Source organism: Electrophorus electricus, chromosome 13, assembly GCF_041902795.1.
Source record: "Electrophorus electricus isolate QZ-2024a chromosome 13, ASM4190279v1, whole genome shotgun sequence".
In the NCBI taxonomy this organism is placed as follows: Eukaryota; Metazoa; Chordata; class Actinopteri; order Gymnotiformes; family Gymnotidae; genus Electrophorus; species Electrophorus electricus.
In genome coordinates, this window is record NC_137509.1 from 12,680,049 (window position 1) to 12,700,477 (window position 20,429).

A 20,429-nucleotide genomic window follows, 5' to 3' on the forward strand; every position below is an offset into this window, starting at 1 on the left:
CGAGAAACATAGTAAGAACGCAAAAGAGAAAGCATGCAGAGAAGATAATGGCGACAATCTTGCATTTTTCACTGTACAACACTGACTGATCCTCCATGAATCATTAATAGAAATGTTGCTGTACTGCACATAAAAAAAAATGATACAGCATTATACGGTGTTGGGAGCAAGCTGACTCGACAGCTCTGACTAACAAACAGATGCTATACCAGACTTTCCAACAATCACAAAACTCCTATAGTCCTATATTTGGAATACATTTATCCCTATAAGAACACAGTCGAATAACAATATGAATGTCCATATTATATGTTCAGAGCAATAAATTAGCCACATCTAAATTTCAGTAGCAAAAGTAATAAAAAAGTAGCAAAATGCTAAATCTGAAAACGAACTACTGCTCTCAGATAATTTTATCCCATCAGTTTTTAGGTGCTCTTCCCATGGTACAAGAGTGATGTATTTCTAAAAATGACCTGCAATGCAATTACAGCCCTCAATATACTGTATAACAAACATTTACGGATCAGTGATCAGTCAATGTGCTTCAATCACAGATCATGAACTCAGGGCTTTGCATTAAAATAAGTCTCCATATGCTATTAATTATAATAAAGGGCAACATTTCCCATAACTACCAAAAAAAGGCACAGAAGCCGTGGGAAACAATCTCAATTCAACTACAGTCTGTAACAGACTGACTTTGATTGATTAGACTCTGTATCCCAATCATATTTATACCTAACAAAAACAACCCTTTAGACAGAATATCCAGACGTAGACTGAATAAATTTGGATTTTTCATTGAAATTTCAGTTCTTTACAAATCGGTTCCTGTCCCTTCGATAATTTAAAGTACAGGGAAACTACACATGTGGGTTAGTAAAGATGACTGAATACTACAGCTCTGCTCAAAGTTGCCCAGTTATCAGTACCTTCAAAAACTTGCCCCTTTCTCCTGAAGCTTCCCATTGCTAATCTCCTTAGGGGCCTCAGGTGATGGATCATTATGCTACTTTATATCCACTGCCATTGATTCACTGTGTTTGTTCAACCACTGAAAACGTAGATCAGAAAGGATTAGGAACGCTGGATGCATATCAGTTTTACCAGTAAACGGAGAATAATGTACTGGAATAGCATTATGTCATGCACACAATTACATTATATCATTGTGTTACTGTATGTCATTGTGTTACTGCATCATAAGACTGCAATGCTTGAATTGACAACTATTTTGAATTGTATTAGCCATCTGTTTTCATTATACAGAAAAGATGCAACATTCGCTAAAGGTTACACACATCACAGTACCTTCGAAAAGTAAGATTTATTTATAAAGTACTCCTTCATTTAGCAACTTGCATTGACCAAATCCTTTACATAGATTCAACATAACTACACATGAAAAAACACAACAGGTAGACAAGTAATGGTACTTTAAAAACAAAAATACTTTAAACTGTAGCCTGTACTGGATTGGTCACCAAAGAAGCGAAGCAAGGGCTGGTACAATATGGTCTCTTTCCTTGGTGCTAGTCAATAACCCGGCTGCACCATTCTGGACTAAGTGTAAATGTTGCAATAGAGACTGATTAATTCCAATGCATACATAATTGTTGTAGTCTATTCTAGAAGAAATGAACACATGAATGGGGTCAGAAAAACAGAGAAAATGCTTAAGCTTTGCAAAGTTTCTGAGTTGGAAAAAGAGAGTTCTACTTCTTATAAGAGTTGTTTATCAAATCTGAGGTCCAAGTCAAAGACAACACCATGATTTTTCCCAGAGAACTTGACACATGAGGACAAATCATAGAAGTAGTTGTAGAAGTAGTTGCTGAGCAGTTGAACACGTTCTGTTTTTGAGATAAGACCTAAACTGCATATCAGGGCCACTCCCTCCACCCCACTCACACACACACAGCCACCAATAAGAATGCTATGGTTGACCATATCAAAAATAGTTTAGATCCAATCACAAAAGGATGGCACAATTTCTGAATCAACAGAGGGTAAAAGGTCCTTGGTCTTATTTCGGTGCTGTACAGTGCTGCCTCAAAATCAGACTGAAAGAAAATCTCAAAAATACTATTATCACTTAAAATGATCAAAGCTGACATACATTTTCTTAGTAATTTAGCTAGAGCTTTTTAGACATTTTTTTGTAGTTTTTCTTTAATGCAGCATTGGTTATAGACACTACTTTCAGTAAGCATTTTCACTGGTCTAGTGTATGTCTTGCCTGTTGATTTGTGGACACCCCAATTGAACAGCTGCTACTTTAACCTTTTTCTTACTAAATAGTTCATTTCTGTCATTTATAATCACCCACAGCCCATCCTCACTAAAAGCTTTAGTACAGAGAAACCTGCAGCTTTCCTGTAGCTGCTCATAAGTAAAAACCGTGCTTTCTAAAAAGTTGCATTTACTCTGTGAATGTTAAAAATGGTAGGGGTATTTGTATGGCATTTCCAATCCCTTAGGCAGGAAATAGAAAGAAAAAAAAAAAAAAAAGATCCACTGCACATACAACTCATATGCTTTATTTTTTATTTATTTTGGGATAAACTATGTAATTGAATATAATTTCTAGAAGAAAGTCAGTAGACCTCTTTTCATTGCATGCAGTCATACATTAAGGCAAATTAGGGGGAGGCAATTTTGTTCACAAAGGGCTAAATGATTGCCCCATTACAATACGTACAATAAACTGCAGGAGAGCAACATTTTTCATTACTAAAGATATTTTGAAATTATGCCATGTTCAATTGCAAATGATGCCAAACAGCAAAGCATGGGCTGAAAATTAGAGAACCTATGCTTTGATCAGAATACCTTAACAAAATAATCCCTACAATGCCAAGACTACTTAAAATTGTTAAAACGAAATAATCTTTATTAACAGCTTTAATTATATGCCTACACTTCGTTGATTTCCTTTCTTTTAACAGTTCCTTTTAAACCAGGTAGTGTCCTATTTCAGTGCATGATGGAAATGATAATTGAGTCTTTTGTCCAACTCTGTCCACAAGAAATATAGTCAGCTCTCGCAGAACATCTTGTTGAGTTAGTATTTCATTCAGGATACTGTCTGGGCACTGTTTGGTCATCTGGACTCTCATTCTTCTCCGCATTTGACTCTTTCTTAATGGTCTTGAGGCACTTGTCCAGCCGTCTGATTGTGAGTTCCACATCCTCTTTGGTGATGCCAATGGCAGAGGCAGCGTTAAGGTATGGGCATGGGTAGCTGTCTGAATGGGACATGAAGCCTCGGAACGTGTGCCCACTCACAACCTGTTCCATATCCAGTGGCACGGCCCTGAAACAGGAGGAAAAGGTGGAAACAGATTTGGGAAGAAACTATAACTGCTTTGGGACCAGCTCTCTTAAGATACGTGATACCACCATGATTATTTTCAGTGGCTGTCAAAAATGGATCTTTCTTTTTGTAAAGGCAAAAGGTCAGTAGACATTTTCCTGAAAATACAAAAGAAACAAACATGAATATCAGAGAGGCATTAAACTGATGTTATGGGTGACTAAACTGGTTAGTGATTCTTGCCTTACAGCATGATAATTCATATGCCTTTATCTTATAAATATGTTCAATGCACTCAACTGCTGGCCAGTCTCCAAAGCTGAGTCTTACTTTAGGCTAGGGCTCATATAAAGGACTAGATGCTGGGCTAGCATTAGTGCAATGCTCTATGATGTTAGCAACCTCATTTAAATTACACTAGTATTCTGTTCAAGACCATGTAGCAAACAAAATGTGCTTGCAAAAACAAAATTCTGTTATCTCCACTGAGGGCAGCAGTTGAAACATGGAATTTGCTCTGCATCTCATCCCTTGCCCAAAATTAGGTTTTTCAAATGGTAAAAGCACTTTTAAACCTGTCCATAGGGCAACACAAAAGTGACCGTACATACAGATACATCCAAAACCATGCACTCATAGGTCTGTTTGAAGTCCAGTAAAAGCATCCAAAGTGTTTCCATCATATCATGCTGGTAACATAGAAAAATCAATCCAAAAATGTCTTGAGTACTTATACTAAAACCCATTAGAAGACTCATGAACACAATGGACATATAAATTACTCTGCTTTGCTCTATGCATTTCAATAGATCCAAAGTATCGACCTAACCTGAGCCTCACTTTCAGTATCTGTCTAATGGAGAGGCCAGGCCACATATGGGCCATAGTAGCTCTGGTCCAACCAATCAAATTAATCAGAAATCAAATATATGGTTTGCATGTTTGTGGTAAATATGTTGTTTGTATTTTTATTTAAATGATTGGTTACTATATCATAACTATAGCTGGGGTTACTACCCAGTTTAGATGACCTTACCAAGTAACATTTCTGAAGCTAAACGGGCAAGTCACAAAACATTGCTAATTATTCATTTATTCCCGGTATGATATCCGTGGCTGCTGTTTATTTAGCTTTAGGAATAGGGCAAATGAAATGTGACGTGTTGCGTGTTGGCAACTGGTAACAACTAGCTGACTTGTGTGTGACTAGTTAATTAATCAAATATTCCTCATACACAACAAATGAATGCATCAAGTACCTAGGTTAATTAACACCAATTGTCTGTTACAGACCTTTTGGAAACGAACCTCAGACCTCTCTCATGAAGTTGATTATTATTTAGCTGGATCATTGTTATTTGTTTTTTGCCGGAACACAAAATGAGTGACAATTGATCAACTTCTCTCATCACTTGTTACTGAAAAGGAGTACACTTTAAACTAAAGATGGCACCAATCAGATACCATGCATCTGAACCGAGTCAATGTCCCAAAAAAAAAGTTGGATCGGATATTGGGAGAAAAAGTTTAGGGAAACCAATCTGATACAGACACAAATCCAGCTTGAAAATAGCACAGCAGTGCTTTGCCATGGCGTACCGCAGGTCACATGATAACAGCCAGGTTGGACTGAGCAAGTTACATTTGAGCAAAGTTTATAGAGATTGGTAAAGTTGGTAGAATTTTCTTCTCATGGACGATTATAACTGTGTTCATTGTTCAAATGTAAATAGGCATATGCATTTGCACATGTGGGATAACTTACACTGTTATCATGTAAAGTTGGTTTTGATGACACAGAGTGGGGGTACAAGTCATCTGCTTTCCAGTGAGAGCATTTAAATAAATGTATTTATTCATCTGTTCTTTAAAAAAAGATGTTTCCAGTTTGGCTGTGAAGTAAATGAGGTTCAGGGTCCAAGAAAGAAAAAAGAGCAACAGAAACATGACAGAAACTGAGCCGGAGAGGAAAAGACTAATCGAACAAGTACAGCACTCGCCTGAACATTCATGAAGTTATTATTTTAGTGTGTGTTACTACACTTACATTAGTGTGTGTATAGTAATCAGCTGTGTAAAGGAAGTGCTTCTGAATTAGTAGGAGGATGAACAAGTGCAAATATGAAAAAGTAGACGTTTAAATCTCAACATTTATTCCATGTGGTTCTAAAGTTCCAAGAGTGTAGATCAGTTCTTTCCTTTAAGTTTCCTAATTTCATTCCTGCCATAGCAACAATTGGCTAAGCAAACAGATGTCATCAGTGCAGTGTTCGTTAATATTAAAACGCCTTGCCACTGGAAACGACAAATCCTTAATTCTGATGGTCCGAAGGTGCTCAACAAACCGATCACCAAAGCCTTCTCTTGGTTTCTCCAATATAAAGCTGATTACATCTCTTACAAGTAATACAGTAGACTCCCACAGTAATGCATGAGGAGGATATATACCCACACTATAAAGTTTTTGTAAAGGCATTAATTATATAATTTGATTTCTATTGGTCATATCCATGCATGACATCTTTAAAAATATAGCATAAGTAAACCCACAAACAAACACCCAAACAACTAAACCACACATACACACTAGTTTCTAAAGAAAGATATCAAATTGGATCTATATTGTGCAATATTCAAATTCAGGATTTCGGTATCAGATTGGTACAGAGAAACTTCTTATCTTCATTTTAAACTATTCACAACAAAATCCAAAACCTCTTTCAGAACAGGGGTCCACCCAATTTCACAAATTACTTTGAAATCCCCCCCAAAATCCCATTTTTACCCTATAGAAGACCTTTAAAGAGGTCCCCAAAATATTTATTTCATGCACACTAAATGATAGCTTGTAACAAGACAAAGTGCTACTGTGCTTCATTAGTGTATTATCCCATGATTAGTGGATATATACGAAGCCACAAAATAAATGTAGGATTCATATGCAACAGAATGACCTGCTAAAATGACCCGACGCATTTATGTGTTTCTGTACCTCCATTACTGCTGCAAAGTCAAGAAAGGAATCCATTTTCAAACATTAAACTGGACATTGCTATAAAATCCTCCAATTATTATTACAACAGGTTGGAACACAAGCAGCATTTCCCAGAAGCAGCATTTCACACCTTACACTTATCCATTTGAACGTTTCCTCTGACACACAAGGCAACATGCTGGACCGAATCTTCACCAGACCTACCACTGCACTAGCTATGAAAGCAAGCCCACTCCACTTCTCAGTTTATCACTTTTTCATTTACACCCTCCCTCTCTGCCCTCCTCTTCAACTTCCCCATACCCACGCTTGCTTCATGCCCCAACATTCACTCCCTGTCCTCTGTCTCTCTTTTGGCCCTGGCTTTCAATCTGACAACAGCTCTACTGCACCCATATCTGCTGGCTTTTCTAGGACTAAAAACTGCTACAAATACTTTTCTCTTTTTCTCGGTAATCCGCTCGCCTAGAACAGGAAGGTCTTATGCCCCATCCACACGCCTGGGCTGTCTGATGTGCTTCTTAGAAACCACAGAGAACGAAGAGAAAACTGCAACTCAATTCATACCATGCTTCTCAAAGTTCACTGTCGACAGGGCTTCTGCAAAGTCATCCTTCTACGAGGGCAAACCAGAAAGCTCAGCATCTGACCTGCGCGAGTTTAACACCATTTCCCTCCTTAATCCCCTTTCCCTCACTCCAACAGGAGCGCCTCGACTCCAACACCGCACATCTAGCAGACATCCCCGAGTCCCTGCAGCTGATCCAGAATGCGGCAGAACGCATTGTTCCGAGTTCTCCAACAGCACTCCACTGTAGCGTCCTCCTCACTGGAGTCTTGTAGCTGCAAGCCTCACCCACAAAGTCAAAAGGTGGTGGAATAAACTTCCATTAGCTCTCTGAACCACTGAGTCCCATGCAGCCTTCAAACGCAGACTGAAGGTCCACTTTTTCAAAACACACTTAAATGAGAACTACTCCTGTGCTTAGTAAAAGCACAAAAAAAACCCCAACCTTTTCTTTGCATTTTTATTTCCCTGTACTGACTCAGATTGCTTTAGCTTGATATTGAACTCTAGCCTAGCCTAGTAGTATAAGGGTAGGTTTTCAACAAAGCCCTATAAATGCTATAAATGGTGTGAATGTTATTGAACTCCCAGTTATCTGTGTAATCTTGTGGGGGAAAAAAAAGAAACCTGATATATAGTAAACTATATATTGAATATAGGTTGCTAACTAAGTAATACCCTACAAATGAAGTGTATTTATTATTAAAAATCAAGCATGGACAGCAAAGGGAGCAACTAACTAGACAAAAATAAATAATTCTAAGGACAATTTGAAGTTGACTATAGTGGAGAAATAAAAAAGATTAACTGTTGAAGGAGAGAAGAAGCTGGAGCTCACCTGGCTCCAGACACCTGTCTGGTGAAGAGCATGGAGCCCAGCTGGGGAACTGCTGTCTCACAGTGGGCCTGCAGCGTCCCCAGGGACATAGCTGAGGACGACAAAAGGCAAAATGTGTTTAACACTGGAAACACAGATAGCGCATCACGTTACACCTCCACTGTTAAAAGGTAACCATACCATTAATTCCGTGCAACACAGTCAGGAACAACGCACCACCGCACCGACTCCTGGCACTTGCTCTTTCCACAATGATACTGAGCACAGAGCGTCAGCGTATGGCAGGACATAATATCAATGACGTGAGAAAAACGTCAGGCCACGTATCCTGGTCAGATGAAGCGATATGTCGTAGTAGCGCGTTGGCCTCATCCAAAGAGGATATGGAGGGACGCGATTTGTGTCAGCGTGGGGTGCGCGTGCGGGTCTCACCCAGTGATATGGGATTGTGAGGCGTGTGCAGCAGTCTCTCTCCGTGCCTCTCAGCCAGCGTCTTGAGCTCCTGAGCCAGGTGGCCGTACAGCTCCTTGAGGCCATGCAAAACCACAGTTATAAATAGCCCTACTCAGGCTAGTCTCAGCCTTTTTTTAGATGCACACTCCGTTTACTGCTCATGTTGCAGTTTCCCATCTGCTGGCATGCTGCTCCATCTGTCTCTCTGTCCCTTGCTCACCCCCCCCCCCCCCACCTCACTCGCTGTCTCTCTCCTTCCCTGACCCTAAGCAGGGCCAGCACAGCGTTCTGTTGGCCCTGCTCAGGTTTTCGTGGCGGCAGTGCAGCAGAAACAGCAGTGCTGGCGGTATAGTGATTTGACCCTGGGAACAATTACAGTGACGCTAATCCAAGTCCCAACTGAGCTCAGGACATGAAGAGCTTGTTCATTTACCTGCAAGGTCTTCATTGTCCTGTATACACATTAGTGCACACACTTCTTTGTAAGAGGTGTAAGCATTTTATCATTCAAAACAGCATATTTTTTTAAAGCACAAATTAATCAATCAGTGCACCACATGGCGTATCACAGATATAAACGATGCTGAATAAGGAACCCCTATTCTTCATCCAAAGGCTACGATGTGTAATTGTGACATGTTACAATACCTCACATTAGTCAAAAATGTTTTTGCATCTCCCAAGTTAAGGCTGCTTTCCACTCTAGCAATACGGATTACTCACTGGCTGCTTGATGGTTTCAAAGCCCTGACACTGCAGTTGTTCTTGTTATTACATGCATCTATCCATGAAGGTTTTCAGATCAGGCAGCCATGCATGCACCTCTCATAGAACCGCCCTGAAGTAGCACTAACTCGAAAGGAACATCTGTGCACCAGCATGCTTTAGCTGGCAGCGAGCAAGCGTGTGTGTGTGTGTGTGTGTGTGTGTGCGTGCGTGCGTGCGCGCACGCCTAGCTGCAGCCTGCACTCCTACATGGAGCATTGTGAACACTGCCGACTGCTGCAGCGTTCGCACTGCACAGCTGCACACGCAGGCTTTATGGAAAAGCCTCGACTTGCTCACTATCAATGTTTCCTTGCTTTTTTGTTGTTGGTGTTGTTGCTAATGTTAGCAGCAGTTATGAGAAATGAGAAACAGCACTGTGTTTGGTGTTAGATTCATCATGGCAGGACAGGTCACCTTTCTCTCGCTCAGGAGTTTCTTGTAGCCCCGCGCCCCCAGGGTGAGCAAGGTGATGAGGACGTCCAGAGACGGGGAGGCCGAGGCACGGCCTGGTGGGAAAACAGAGCAGCCATCGTAAATCAGGAGAATACCAGGCAAGGGCAAAGAATCAGGATCACAAGAAAGACAAGGGATGTAATGCAGCAGATACTGCAGTCTACACCACAACATCGACAGTGTAGATAAGAGACAAACCTTTGTAAGCGATTATTCTTCACGTTATTGATTTTATTTATTTATGGCATTTAGCTGACGTACAACTTGAGCAATTGAGAGTTAAGGGCCTTGCTCAGGGGCCCAACAGTGGCAACTTGGTGGTGGTGGGACTTCAATCAGCAACCTTCCGATTACAAGTCAAGTACCTTAACCACTGAGCTACCACTGCATTAGGAAAAAACAATGACACTGCAGCTGATGTTTTAACAAAATGCATGCGGGTAGGTTCGTTTCAGCTCAGCTGGTGGTGTAGTTGCAAGATACGGAGCTCTCAGCGGAATGTTAGAATGCGGCAAAACGGACAGCTGAGTAAAAATGCTGTGGTCTAAAAACTACCCAACAACTTGCACACAGAGCCCAAATGATAGCATCTGGGATTTACCCTACAGCAAGCAGGAGAACACAGGGGGGTGCTTTGAAACAGCACACCAGATAAACAAACAAAGGCCTACAGGACAAGCCTGGGACGTCAAGACACCAGCGCCCCAAGTGAGGCGCTGCGCATTTGGGCGAGGTCCTGCACATTTATAAATATCTTCTAAACTCTCAGAGGCTCTGTGAAGACATGAACATCCACTGCTGGTAGTCAAACTGAATATCGCATGAACAAAATGTGATGGACAGTCATACTAACCCGGGTACATTTTACTGATCTCCTTAATGAAGCCTTCGTCAAAACCAGCAATGACGGCCCCTCCAACTGGGACCATGAAGTTTTTGTCCAAGCTTTGCACGAAAGCATCAATTCTCCCCACTCGTGCACCCTGTGAAGACATACTGTTAGGCCAACCTATTACAGCCACGTCATAGGTATAAAATCTCTCCCACAAAATCAGGCATTCTTCACCTGTTGTATAAGGTGCATACACTTTGAGGACTGCACTCCGTAGGCGTTGTTGACTATGTGAGGAATTTTATGTTTGGCACACATAACAGCGAGTTCCTCCAATCTGTAAAACAAGAGGCACTAAAATGATTCTTTTCCCCCCCCCAAATTAAAATAAAAATATTGCCAAATTTTAGCCTTGCACATTTCAGTATTTGATTATGGTATATGCACTATATAAATACACAAACATGATTCACTGTGATTCAAACATGATTCAGTTGTGTAAGGGCTGCCCCAGTTACAGTGCTGTTTCAGAGGAATTTTAATAGGCCAGTTGACCTGCCTGTCAGGGACACGAGGAGCAAAACAGGAAGTGGTGGAATGGACACACAGGATGTTCTCGGCTCCAAGTTCCTCAATCTTCTTCTCCACTGTCTCCAGATCTGTCCTCAGCTCATCTCCTTCCAGCACGTTCTCAATCACCACTGGCTCAAACCCTGCCAATATTTCCATGCATGTTATATATGGTTTCACAAACTGCTTGTGTAAATCTATATTTTAGTCAGTCATCGCAAAAGATTAATGCGGTCATAAAGTATAATGAACCTAAAATTGTCCAAGCCATACCAGCGGTGACCATGGATTTGAAGCAAGACTTCTGGTCAATGCGTGGCCAAAGTATATAGCGTGCCCTGGGCCTCTGGTGTCTGAGCGTGAGGAAACACAATGTCAAGCTCATTCCAGTTGCCATGGGAACCACAAAGCATGAAGACACACTTCTAACACCTGTGTGAAGAAAATAAGCATCACATATCGCAGACAGAAAGAGGCAATATTGAGCAAGGCCCATCAAGACAAAACAGGCAAATACCTAAAGAGTCTAATTGTATTAAAACAGTGGTTTTACATTTACCTGTGAATTTAAGAACATCCAGCATGACTGAATTGGTGAGCTTGTTAAGGAGACTGGAACCAGCCGCCTTTGGCTGAACAGCAGCAATGTCACCAGAGCGACCGATGCCATGGATCAGTCTGAGGGAGAGAAAAACATGTAGAAACGGTCTGACTCACCCAATACGAGTCATATTAGCTTTCAAATATCAACGTAGCTGGACTATCATCCATCATAGTCTTTAACACATGACAACAGACTCCATGTTCTTATTCTTTAAAATCAGTAGAAATTGAGCCATCTGGCCTGAACAGTCCAAGCAACATCATGTCACTTGTCTCACACTAAATCAAATTAACCACATTACAGAAACATAAAACTTAAGGAGTTTCATCCAAACAAACAAAGAGCAACTCATGATTAGAAATAGAACAATTAAAATTAAATGTAAATTTACCATTTCTTAATACCACCATAAAACACTATACTTTATACTTTAATAACACTGTAATTGACAACCCCCGTTGCCTCCTTCAAATATCTTCAAATATATAATGAAACCCTGTAAATACACTCCAATATGGCACAGCCCTATAGAAATATGACACCAGAAAAGATCAATACCTTCAGTACCTTCAAATATCCATACCAAAGAAAATTCTTTCCAAATTATATAAATTAATATCTACTGTAGACTGAACAATTTCTGTCCCAATCAGAGCCTGGGAAAAAGACAAAACAAAAAGACTGTTAACACATTTTGGACCCAAATCTGCAGGAATACCTTTACTATGCCTAGCAATATTAACCTACAACTACAAGGTAATCCACAGAGCACATCACCCAGTACAAAATATAGAGGATGGGATTTAAGACTCCAATATGTGCTCACAATAAACACCCCAGATAATTATTGCTGTGCCATCTGCACACTAATTCAACATTTCTGTCAAGACATCATTTCTCTCCTTATGGGCTATAGCATTCCACCAACCCCACCCCTGTTCACTTGAAGACCTCTCAATAATAAATCCACCAATCCAAAACTCAAAATCCATACCAATCACCTTAATCGCCAAGAAAACGATCCTCTTAAATTGGAAAAACTGGAAAAAAGTGCATTCTGTGGAACTGGCAGTTAGGACTGCATTTGATATCAAAAGAAATATTAGGCAGGAAATTGTAAACGCCAACGCTCCACTAAAAACTACAGTCAAGCCATAATTTGTTCTTGCTTCTAGAAGTCCAAGTTGATATTGAAATGCAATCTAAATAAATACTGCACCACTAAATGAGTCTTTTCCAAAAGTCAAATTCGAGCATGATCAAAAAACTCATAAAACGCTCAAATTCATTCAAAAGCAACCCACGCTGGACACGCACACAAACATGAGTTATATAACTGTTTTATTTTTGAGAAAGTATCACATTCTCCGGTGTTCTGTAAACTTGTGCACTCGCCAGCAACACGTTCTCCAGCAGTAAATGTCGCCATGACAACCACTAAACTTTTACGATTATAAATGCAGGGCACATTTGCACTACTTTATCTGTCATGCAAAGACAAAAAAAAATAAAAATTTCATCTCAGTAGAGAAACTGAGACTGTTTTGGAGTGAACCAGGTAGGCAGGTGAGGAGTGGCTTCACCTGATGTACTGAAGTCAGTCGTTCCACAAAGGGGTAGGGGACACGCCACGTCAAGAGTGCACATACGCAGGCCCACATACAAACATTGCAATTTATTATTATTTTTGTTGCTTTGTTTTTGTTCGTTTTATCTTGCCGGATAACTGGATTGATCATTTTCATTTCATGTATATAGTTATTTATATAAATATTGAATATAAAAATAGTAAATATTTAAAATCATACTAGTCCTGGGGGAGCCTTGGGTGGGGGCTAATGGTGGCAAGACCTAAAGGCCTGAGAGTATATATTTTCTTTTTAATCCAATTAAAAATAGGAACCTCAGCAAGCAGGATGCTTGTAATGTAAAATTAGCTGCCAATATCCATTTTACATTCTGAAAATAAATTACTTGCTTCACTTTACTGCAACATGATGAAACTTTTTTTTGGATTATATCTGATCTTCCACACAGCCTGTTAGAAGGTAGACACATATCCAACATTAGACTAATTCTTGAAATTTTTAGTTTACCCTGAATTTAGAAGCCAAGACGCTATTTTTTTCTTCAATTTTTACAAAGCTTTTGTTACTTTAGAACATCCTTTCATTTCTGAAGCTTTGAATAAATTTGATTTGAAATAATTTTACAAATGTAATACATATCCTGTATAAGGACATTAACAGCTGCATTTCTTTGGCGTCTGGAACAACTTCTCGGTTAATTATCGAAAGTGTCACGTCTGGTCGGGACACGCCCACTCCTGCTAGGGATCACAGCACCTACCCACATCGTTCCCAATCACCTGCTCATTGATTATCCTCACCTGTTCCCTATGATCAGTTTCCACCATTTAAACCCACAAGTCCCAGAAGGCGGCGCTGCGCATTAGCTGGCCACAGATCGGAGAACTCTGGACGCTTCACCCCGCTGCCTTCTAGGAGAGAGATTGTTTTGTTTCTTCTTCAGTGCTTATTTATATTATTCTCCTATGGATAATAAAGAGCATTTGCGTGTTACCCCGCCTCTCGTTTCCTCTGTGCCGTCACCGTTACACACCGTGTAGCCGACTGGGAAAGAGGCGAGTAGCCCTGACTGGGCGCACCTGCTTGCTGCACGGATGACGGCTCTGGAACAGCAGGAAATCGGAGAGACTCGCTCTCTCGCTCAGAGTCTCGGACTTTGTGTGGAAAGTCTCACTACGAGACCCGATAATCGAGCCCCCCCTCTTGAGGTTCTGACGGCCTCCGAAGGGGTAAGGTGTTTAACTGTCACCCCAGAGACCTACGGAGGAGACCGCAAAAGTTGCAAGGGGTTCACTGTCCAATGAGAACTTTCTTTGGTTATCAACCCCGTCTGCCGGATCATGCCAACAATTCACCGCTGATGAACGATTACCATGCTTTCATACAGGAAATGAAAGCCCTATTATACTATCCACGTAAGGGGCAACTCTGCGGGCAAGCTTTGCTGCGTAAAACAAGGACCATGGTCAGCGGCTGAGTACGCCACGGAGTTCCGAACGCTCGCGGCAGGCACGAAATGGAACGAACCAGCGCTAGTAGACGTGTTCCTAGGTGGTTTGCAGGTGGAACTGCAGGCAGAATTAGCCTGCAAACAGGAGGTGGCCACCCTAAATGCGGCAGTAGATCTGGCCATCACATATGACCGCCTTCTGCAGGAGAGACGACGTCACCTAGACCGAAGGATGCCGCTTTGGGAGGGAACCCCGCCGAAGGTACTGGCGGAAGCCCTTGAGGAACCGATGCAATTGGGCGTGGCCGGAGTACATCGCAAACCCAGAGAACGGAGGAGAAGTGGCAATTTGGCGAGTTGTTCACTGGCCCCATCTATGTTTAAAATGCCTGTTAAGGTGTCACACCAGGGTTGTCTCCTTTCTGCCGCAGCCCTGATGGACTCTGGAGCTGCGGGCAACGTAATGGACCAGGATTTCACAAGAAAGTTGGGGATAAGAGCGAGTCCCCTACCCTCTCCCCTAAGCTTGTAGGCAATTGACGGAGGACCTGTGGGTTCGGGCTACATACTCATGTCACTCCCCGTGTACTCGTAGAAACAAACGGGAAACACTCTGAGCACATCTCCTTTATCGCCTTTCCTCTCTTGTTCACTCCCTCGCATTATGTTTGCCCTGGCTGAGAGTGCACAACCCCCACCTGCAGTGGACCGAATTGTATCCTCGAGTGGGCGGCATCCTGTGAAGGAAACTGCCTCCCTACCCGGGCTGTGCCTCTCCAATCAACTATGATGGAGAGCCCCGAAGCTGGGAGAGACGTTGCCGTTCCTCAGGAGTACAGCGACTTGGCACAGGTGTTTAGTCCCACAAGGGCCACTCAGCTTCGTTCTCACCATGAGTGGGACGGTGCCATCACTCTTAAAGAGGGTGCTGTGCCTCCCAGGTGTGGGATTTCTCTCTCACAGGAGGAGGCGCGGACAATGGGGAGGATTTGCAGCAGGGATACATTCGTCCCTCCACCTCCCCAGCCTCTGCAAGCGTGTTTTTTGTAAAGAAAAAGGATGGAGCGCCGAGACCCTGTGTGGATGACAGAGGGCTCAACGAAGTATTAGTACGATATCCTTATCCTCTACCCTTAGTGCTAGCTGCGCTTGAACAATTGAGGGGAGCCAGGCTGTTTACTAAGTTGGACCTGCACAGTGCAAATAATCTAATAAGGATTAGGGAGGGCAATGAGTGAAAAACAGCCTTCAGTATGTCCACAGGGCATTATGAATATTTAGTCCTGCCGTACGGTCTAGCCATGGCCTCCTCGATATTCCAAGCATACATAAATGAGGTCCTAAGAGTGTTTCTGGGTAGATCCGATGTCGCTTATATAAACATCCTGATCCATTCCCTCTCCTGGGACCAACATGTGCGCAACGTTAGGGCTGTCCTCTGTGTTCTCTTACAAAATAACCTTTACTGCAAAGTAGAGAAATGTGAGTTCCACCACAGGGAAGTGAGCTTTTTAGGTTGCATTATTCGCGAGGGTCATGTGCGCATGCAACCATACAAAGTGGAGACAGTAATGAGATGGTCAAGAATGCAGACGCGCAGAGAGCTACAATGTTTTCTTGGGTTTGCTTATTTCTGCCGCAGGTTTATTAGATAATTCAGCACTCTCGCCAGGCCCCTTACGGACTTACTTCTGAGGACAGGCCAAGAAGGTAAAATGGAACCCCGAGGCGGAGAGATCCTTTGTGGAGTTAAAGACCGCCTTCTCGACCGCTCCGGTTTTACAGCATCCGGATACCAAAAGGCCTTTCGTAGTAGAGGTGGATGTGTTGGACGTAGGAGTTGGCGTGGTATTGTCCCAACACAGGGGAGAGGCTGGAGAACTACAACCTATAGCCTACTTTTCAAAGAAACTCAGCCCCGCTGAGAGGAACTATGGGATGGGAGATCGGGAACTACTGGCGATGAAACTCGTGGTTGAGGAGTAGAGACAATGGCTGGAGGGAGCGCAACACCCCTTTAAGGTCATCACCGATCATAAGAACCTGGAGTACCTGCAGAACTGCAAGAGGTTGAATTCCCGGCAAGCCCGTTGGTCACTCTTTTTTCTCCAGGCTTAAATTTCGTGTCACTTATAGACCGGGGGAGAAGAACCTAAGGACGGACGCGCTCTCTAGGCAACATCACGCAGAGGCCTCACCGTCTCTTTGTGCCACCCAAACACCGCAGAGCCCTTATTGTGTGGGAACACCTCGGTGGGAACGGGCCATCCGGGGTCTACATGTACGGCACAATTACTAAAGTGCTTGCTATTGGTGGCCTGCAATGAATAAAGTAATAGTAAGGTTTGTGGTGTTGTGTGCAGATTGTGCCTGCTGCAAAAGCCCACACACCCCACCAGCAGGTAAGCTGCTTCCCTTAGCCACTCCTATGCGTCCCTGGTCTCATTTAGCTATTGATTTTGTTACAGATCTGCCTGCCTCTGAGGAAAACACCGTAATACTGGTGATCGTAGATCGGTTCTCTAAGATGGTAAGGTTTGGTAAGGTTTACCGCTAAAGGGCCCATCTACTGCCCTGGAGACGGCTGACCATCTCTTCCGCCATGTATTCCGGCAATTCGGTTTGCAGGAGGATAGTCTCTGACCGGAGTCCTCAGTTCACATCGAGACTCTGGAAGGAGTTGCTCAGGAAACTGAACATCACTGTCAGCCTGATTTCTGGATACCACCCCCAGGCTAATGGACAGGTGGAAAGGGTGAATCAAGAACTGGGCACGTTTTTGCGTTTATATTGCCGACAGCACCCCGAGACCTGGAGTGCAGTCGTGTACTACAAAAGAAAGGCAGATCAGAAAGGTGGGGAGACCCTCGTTTTGAACTGGGGCAGAAGGTATGGGTTTCGACAAAATAGGTTTGCCTGGAAGCAGCAGGGCATCTCAGGCCTTCCACGTGTCAGCCCTAAAACCGGTGATAGGGGGTCGCCTCGCAGGGGAGGGTAACCCCTTGAAAGCTCCACCACCATCCCTGGTCATTGAGGGGGGGCCAGCATACACGATGCATGCCTTACTTGATTCCAGGCGGAGGGGTGCACGACTGCAATACCTAGTGGACTGGGAGGGGTACGGTCCAGAAGAACGGTGTTGGATACCAGCCTCCCAGATGTTGGACCCCCGACCTCACAGCCTCTTTCCACAGGGAATATCTGTTGAAGCCCGCTCCGCGTCGTCCGGGCCGACTGCGCGCCAGGAGGCTGGCGGGGTCTCTGGGGGGGGGGGAGGGGGGGGTGTGTTTCTGTCACGTCTGGTCGGCTCCCCAGCAGGAGGGCCTTGCCCACTCCTGCTAGGGATCACAGCACCTACCCACACCGTTCCCAATCGCCTGCTCATTGATTATCCTCACCTGTTCCCTATGATCAGTTTCACCCATTTAAACCCACAGGTCCCAGAAGGCAGCGCTGCACATTAGCTGGCCACAGACCGGAGAAGTCTGGACGCTTCACCCCACTGCCTTCTAGGAGAGAGATTGTTTTGTTTCACCAGTGTTTATCTACATTATTCTCCTATGGACAATAAAGAGCATTTCCGTGTTACTTGACTTGTCTCCACTTATTCATTTCTTTTGGCAGCTGAACTACTCCCATTTGTATGTTCTCCACTGTTCCCCCCGTTGGCAGACGACACACGGCTGTTTTTGCAGGATGAATGTCAAGCTCTACTGGTCTTAAATAAAAAAGATCTGTTCTCTAAGTCTTCTGGACTACAAATAAATAAGACTAAAAGGGAGATTATTCATGTGTATTAATCAGACAATGCTCTGGTTTAAGGAGCTTAAGTGAAGCGTTGCATTAATTATCTCTGTGTTGATGTAAAGCAGAGCAATGAAAAGATGATTAAAACTTTCAGACTAGATTTGAAAAAAACAGTAATGAATACATAAACAGTATGGAAACCAGTTGATGAGGGTGGCTTTCTTACAATAAATAAAGTATTTGAAATAAATGGGATAAAGAGAGACATTTGTAACTTTGACTTATCCTGGTTTTGGATCCCTAATTTGATCTTTGAATGCTGCAGTAATTATAAACATAGCAAACTACCTATCAAACTCTCTAATTTTCATAAGCAAGCACTTACTTCCAGGAACACTGCATTTAAACATAGCTTTTCCCCCATACCTGTGTAATATGGAATAATGAATGTGTTATCCAGTAAGAAATCTTTATTTTTATACAGTAGTGGTCGAATCAGGACATTATTTTCATTTCTGACCTGCTGAATGAACAAGGAGAATTTGACTGCTATGATTTTGTGATGCTGAAGAGGTAAACATGTAAAATATTATATCAAAGTTAAAAATAGCATTCCACTCAGTTTAAGGGCTTTATTTGGAGCATATGTGAGTTATGATTCCTTGTCTAACAGCTTTCTATCACAATCAATTAGTGGAGTCAACACCGCAGATAAACATAATAACTACCTTATTAGGACATCCTCTCAAAGATTTTGGATGGATGCATCCGTTTTACTCTTTATGCCCATTAGCACAACCCTGAAGATTTCTGGCAGCATGACTTTTGTTTTACTGTCAACTATTAAACAAATAACATAGATCTTGATAATGCTGTAATTACTGCTGTCTTCTTGGAAAATTTCACTTCCAGAGCCTTGAATTCTAACGCACATCCTAAAAAAACCAGAAATCAAACACCTATAATATCTAAGTTTACCTGTAATGTCGTCTTGCCACCAGGTTGGACGCTACTCTGCCCTCTCTCTCTCCCACACCGCAGTTTCCGAGGAAGTTGTTGCTGTCCATCACTGCGAGCTCGTTCAGAAAGAGTTCCGTGGTGCTCTCGCTCCATCCTTCCTCAGGACATTTCCCCTTAGAAAAAACAAAAGCAAAGCCCAGTAACTGTGTACCTGGAGCACCATGAGCACACAAGCGCTTTACACACACACATACACACGCCTGGGTCATTCACAGCGTGGACCTAACTGCGGGTGTAATTAAGATGGCTAGATGACCATCAGAAAACCAACATTTCGGTACATCATGCTAATGTAATGTAATGTGATGTAATGTCCAGGCCATGGAAGGCGGTTAGCTAGCTGCTCAGCCACAATCACAAGAACTGCAAGAACTGCAACGAGACAAGGCTCAGAAATCAATGCTGCCGTAAACCGTCCTCATAAGCGCCGTTTAATTCCGATGCCCATGCAGTTCATTATAAAATGAAATACTGGGTACCTGTTAGCTAATCGCCATTAACAGCGCATGGTGTAAAGAGTCTTTTCTGGGGTTTAGGATATTTAGTTTATCTTCAGAAAAAAAAAAGGGTATTAGAAGTTTAACTTGGGTGGGTCTCGAGCAAACCAACCTGGTCTAGGAGAATTCTAACGAGTTGCTCGTGCCCGCGGCGCGCCTGCAGCCCCTGACGCACGTACGAGGGCGAGACTATTTTTGCGCTCAGTGCGAAGTTGTCGGTGTTCATTTCTGAGCCTTGCGGCAGCGCGGCGTGTGGATAACAGATATTGTCCTGTAATGCACCAGCTGCGGACTGCAGAGTGACGCCGAAGCAGCTAACACGTGGTTCAGAGAGTCACAGACGCTGCACTAACGGGCTAACAGTTCGTTAGGCGAAAACGAACAGGCGGAGTGAGCAGACGAACTTCCCGTTCACGTTACCAAACCTCCACCCACCGATCCCTTCTGTTTCAAAATAGTAGTACTACTACTCGCCTCTCTATAAGAGCGTACTTCTAAAGGAATAGGTTTTATATATATATATATATATATATATATATATATATATATATATATATATATATATGTGTGTATATATATACACACATATATATATAAAATTGTTTTTATAAATATATATATGTATATATGTGTATATATATATATATATATATAATTTTTAATAAATATATATATTTATATATATATGTATATATATGTATATATATATACATATGTATATATATA

General features: G+C 42.5%; 1 protein-coding gene across 2 annotated transcripts; it reads right to left on the reverse strand.

Annotated features, from left to right (window-relative positions):
- Positions 1–2,533: 2,533 nt before the first annotated feature.
- Positions 2,534–20,103, reverse strand: sepsecs (Sep (O-phosphoserine) tRNA:Sec (selenocysteine) tRNA synthase). Of its 2 annotated transcripts, none has more exons than XM_027009912.3 (11): positions 19,816–20,103; positions 19,165–19,319; positions 11,356–11,474; positions 11,070–11,228; positions 10,786–10,939; positions 10,461–10,563; positions 10,248–10,377; positions 9,356–9,447; positions 8,153–8,246; positions 7,721–7,811; positions 2,534–3,319 (listed from the first exon to the last, which is right to left on the reverse strand). In XM_027009912.3, the coding sequence occupies exons 1-11, from the start codon at positions 19,927–19,929 to the stop codon at positions 3,076–3,078; spliced, it is 1,455 nt and encodes a 484-aa protein (XP_026865713.1). In that variant the 5' UTR covers positions 19,930–20,103; the 3' UTR covers positions 2,534–3,075. The 2 variants fall into 2 exon arrangements, with proteins under 2 accessions (XP_026865713.1, XP_026865714.1); XM_027009913.3 differs by lacking the exon at positions 19,816–20,103 and adding an exon at positions 19,686–19,811.
- Positions 20,104–20,429: the final 326 nt, after the last annotated feature.

What these genes read in the sequence shown, in the direction of transcription:
- sepsecs (XM_027009912.3), bottom strand. Translation starts at nt 19,929, where the DNA reads ATGAACACCGACAACTTCGCACTGAGCGCAAAAATAGTCTCGCCCTCG. An exon ending in GTATGCACCTTATACAACAG is followed by an intron (nt 10,378 to 10,460) that starts GTGAAGAATGCC and finishes ATGTCTTCACAG; the next exon opens with GGTGCACGAGTGGGGAGAAT. An exon ending in GATCAGTAAAATGTACCCGG is followed by an intron (nt 9,448 to 10,247) that starts GTTAGTATGACT and finishes TTTTCCCACCAG; the next exon opens with GCCGTGCCTCGGCCTCCCCG.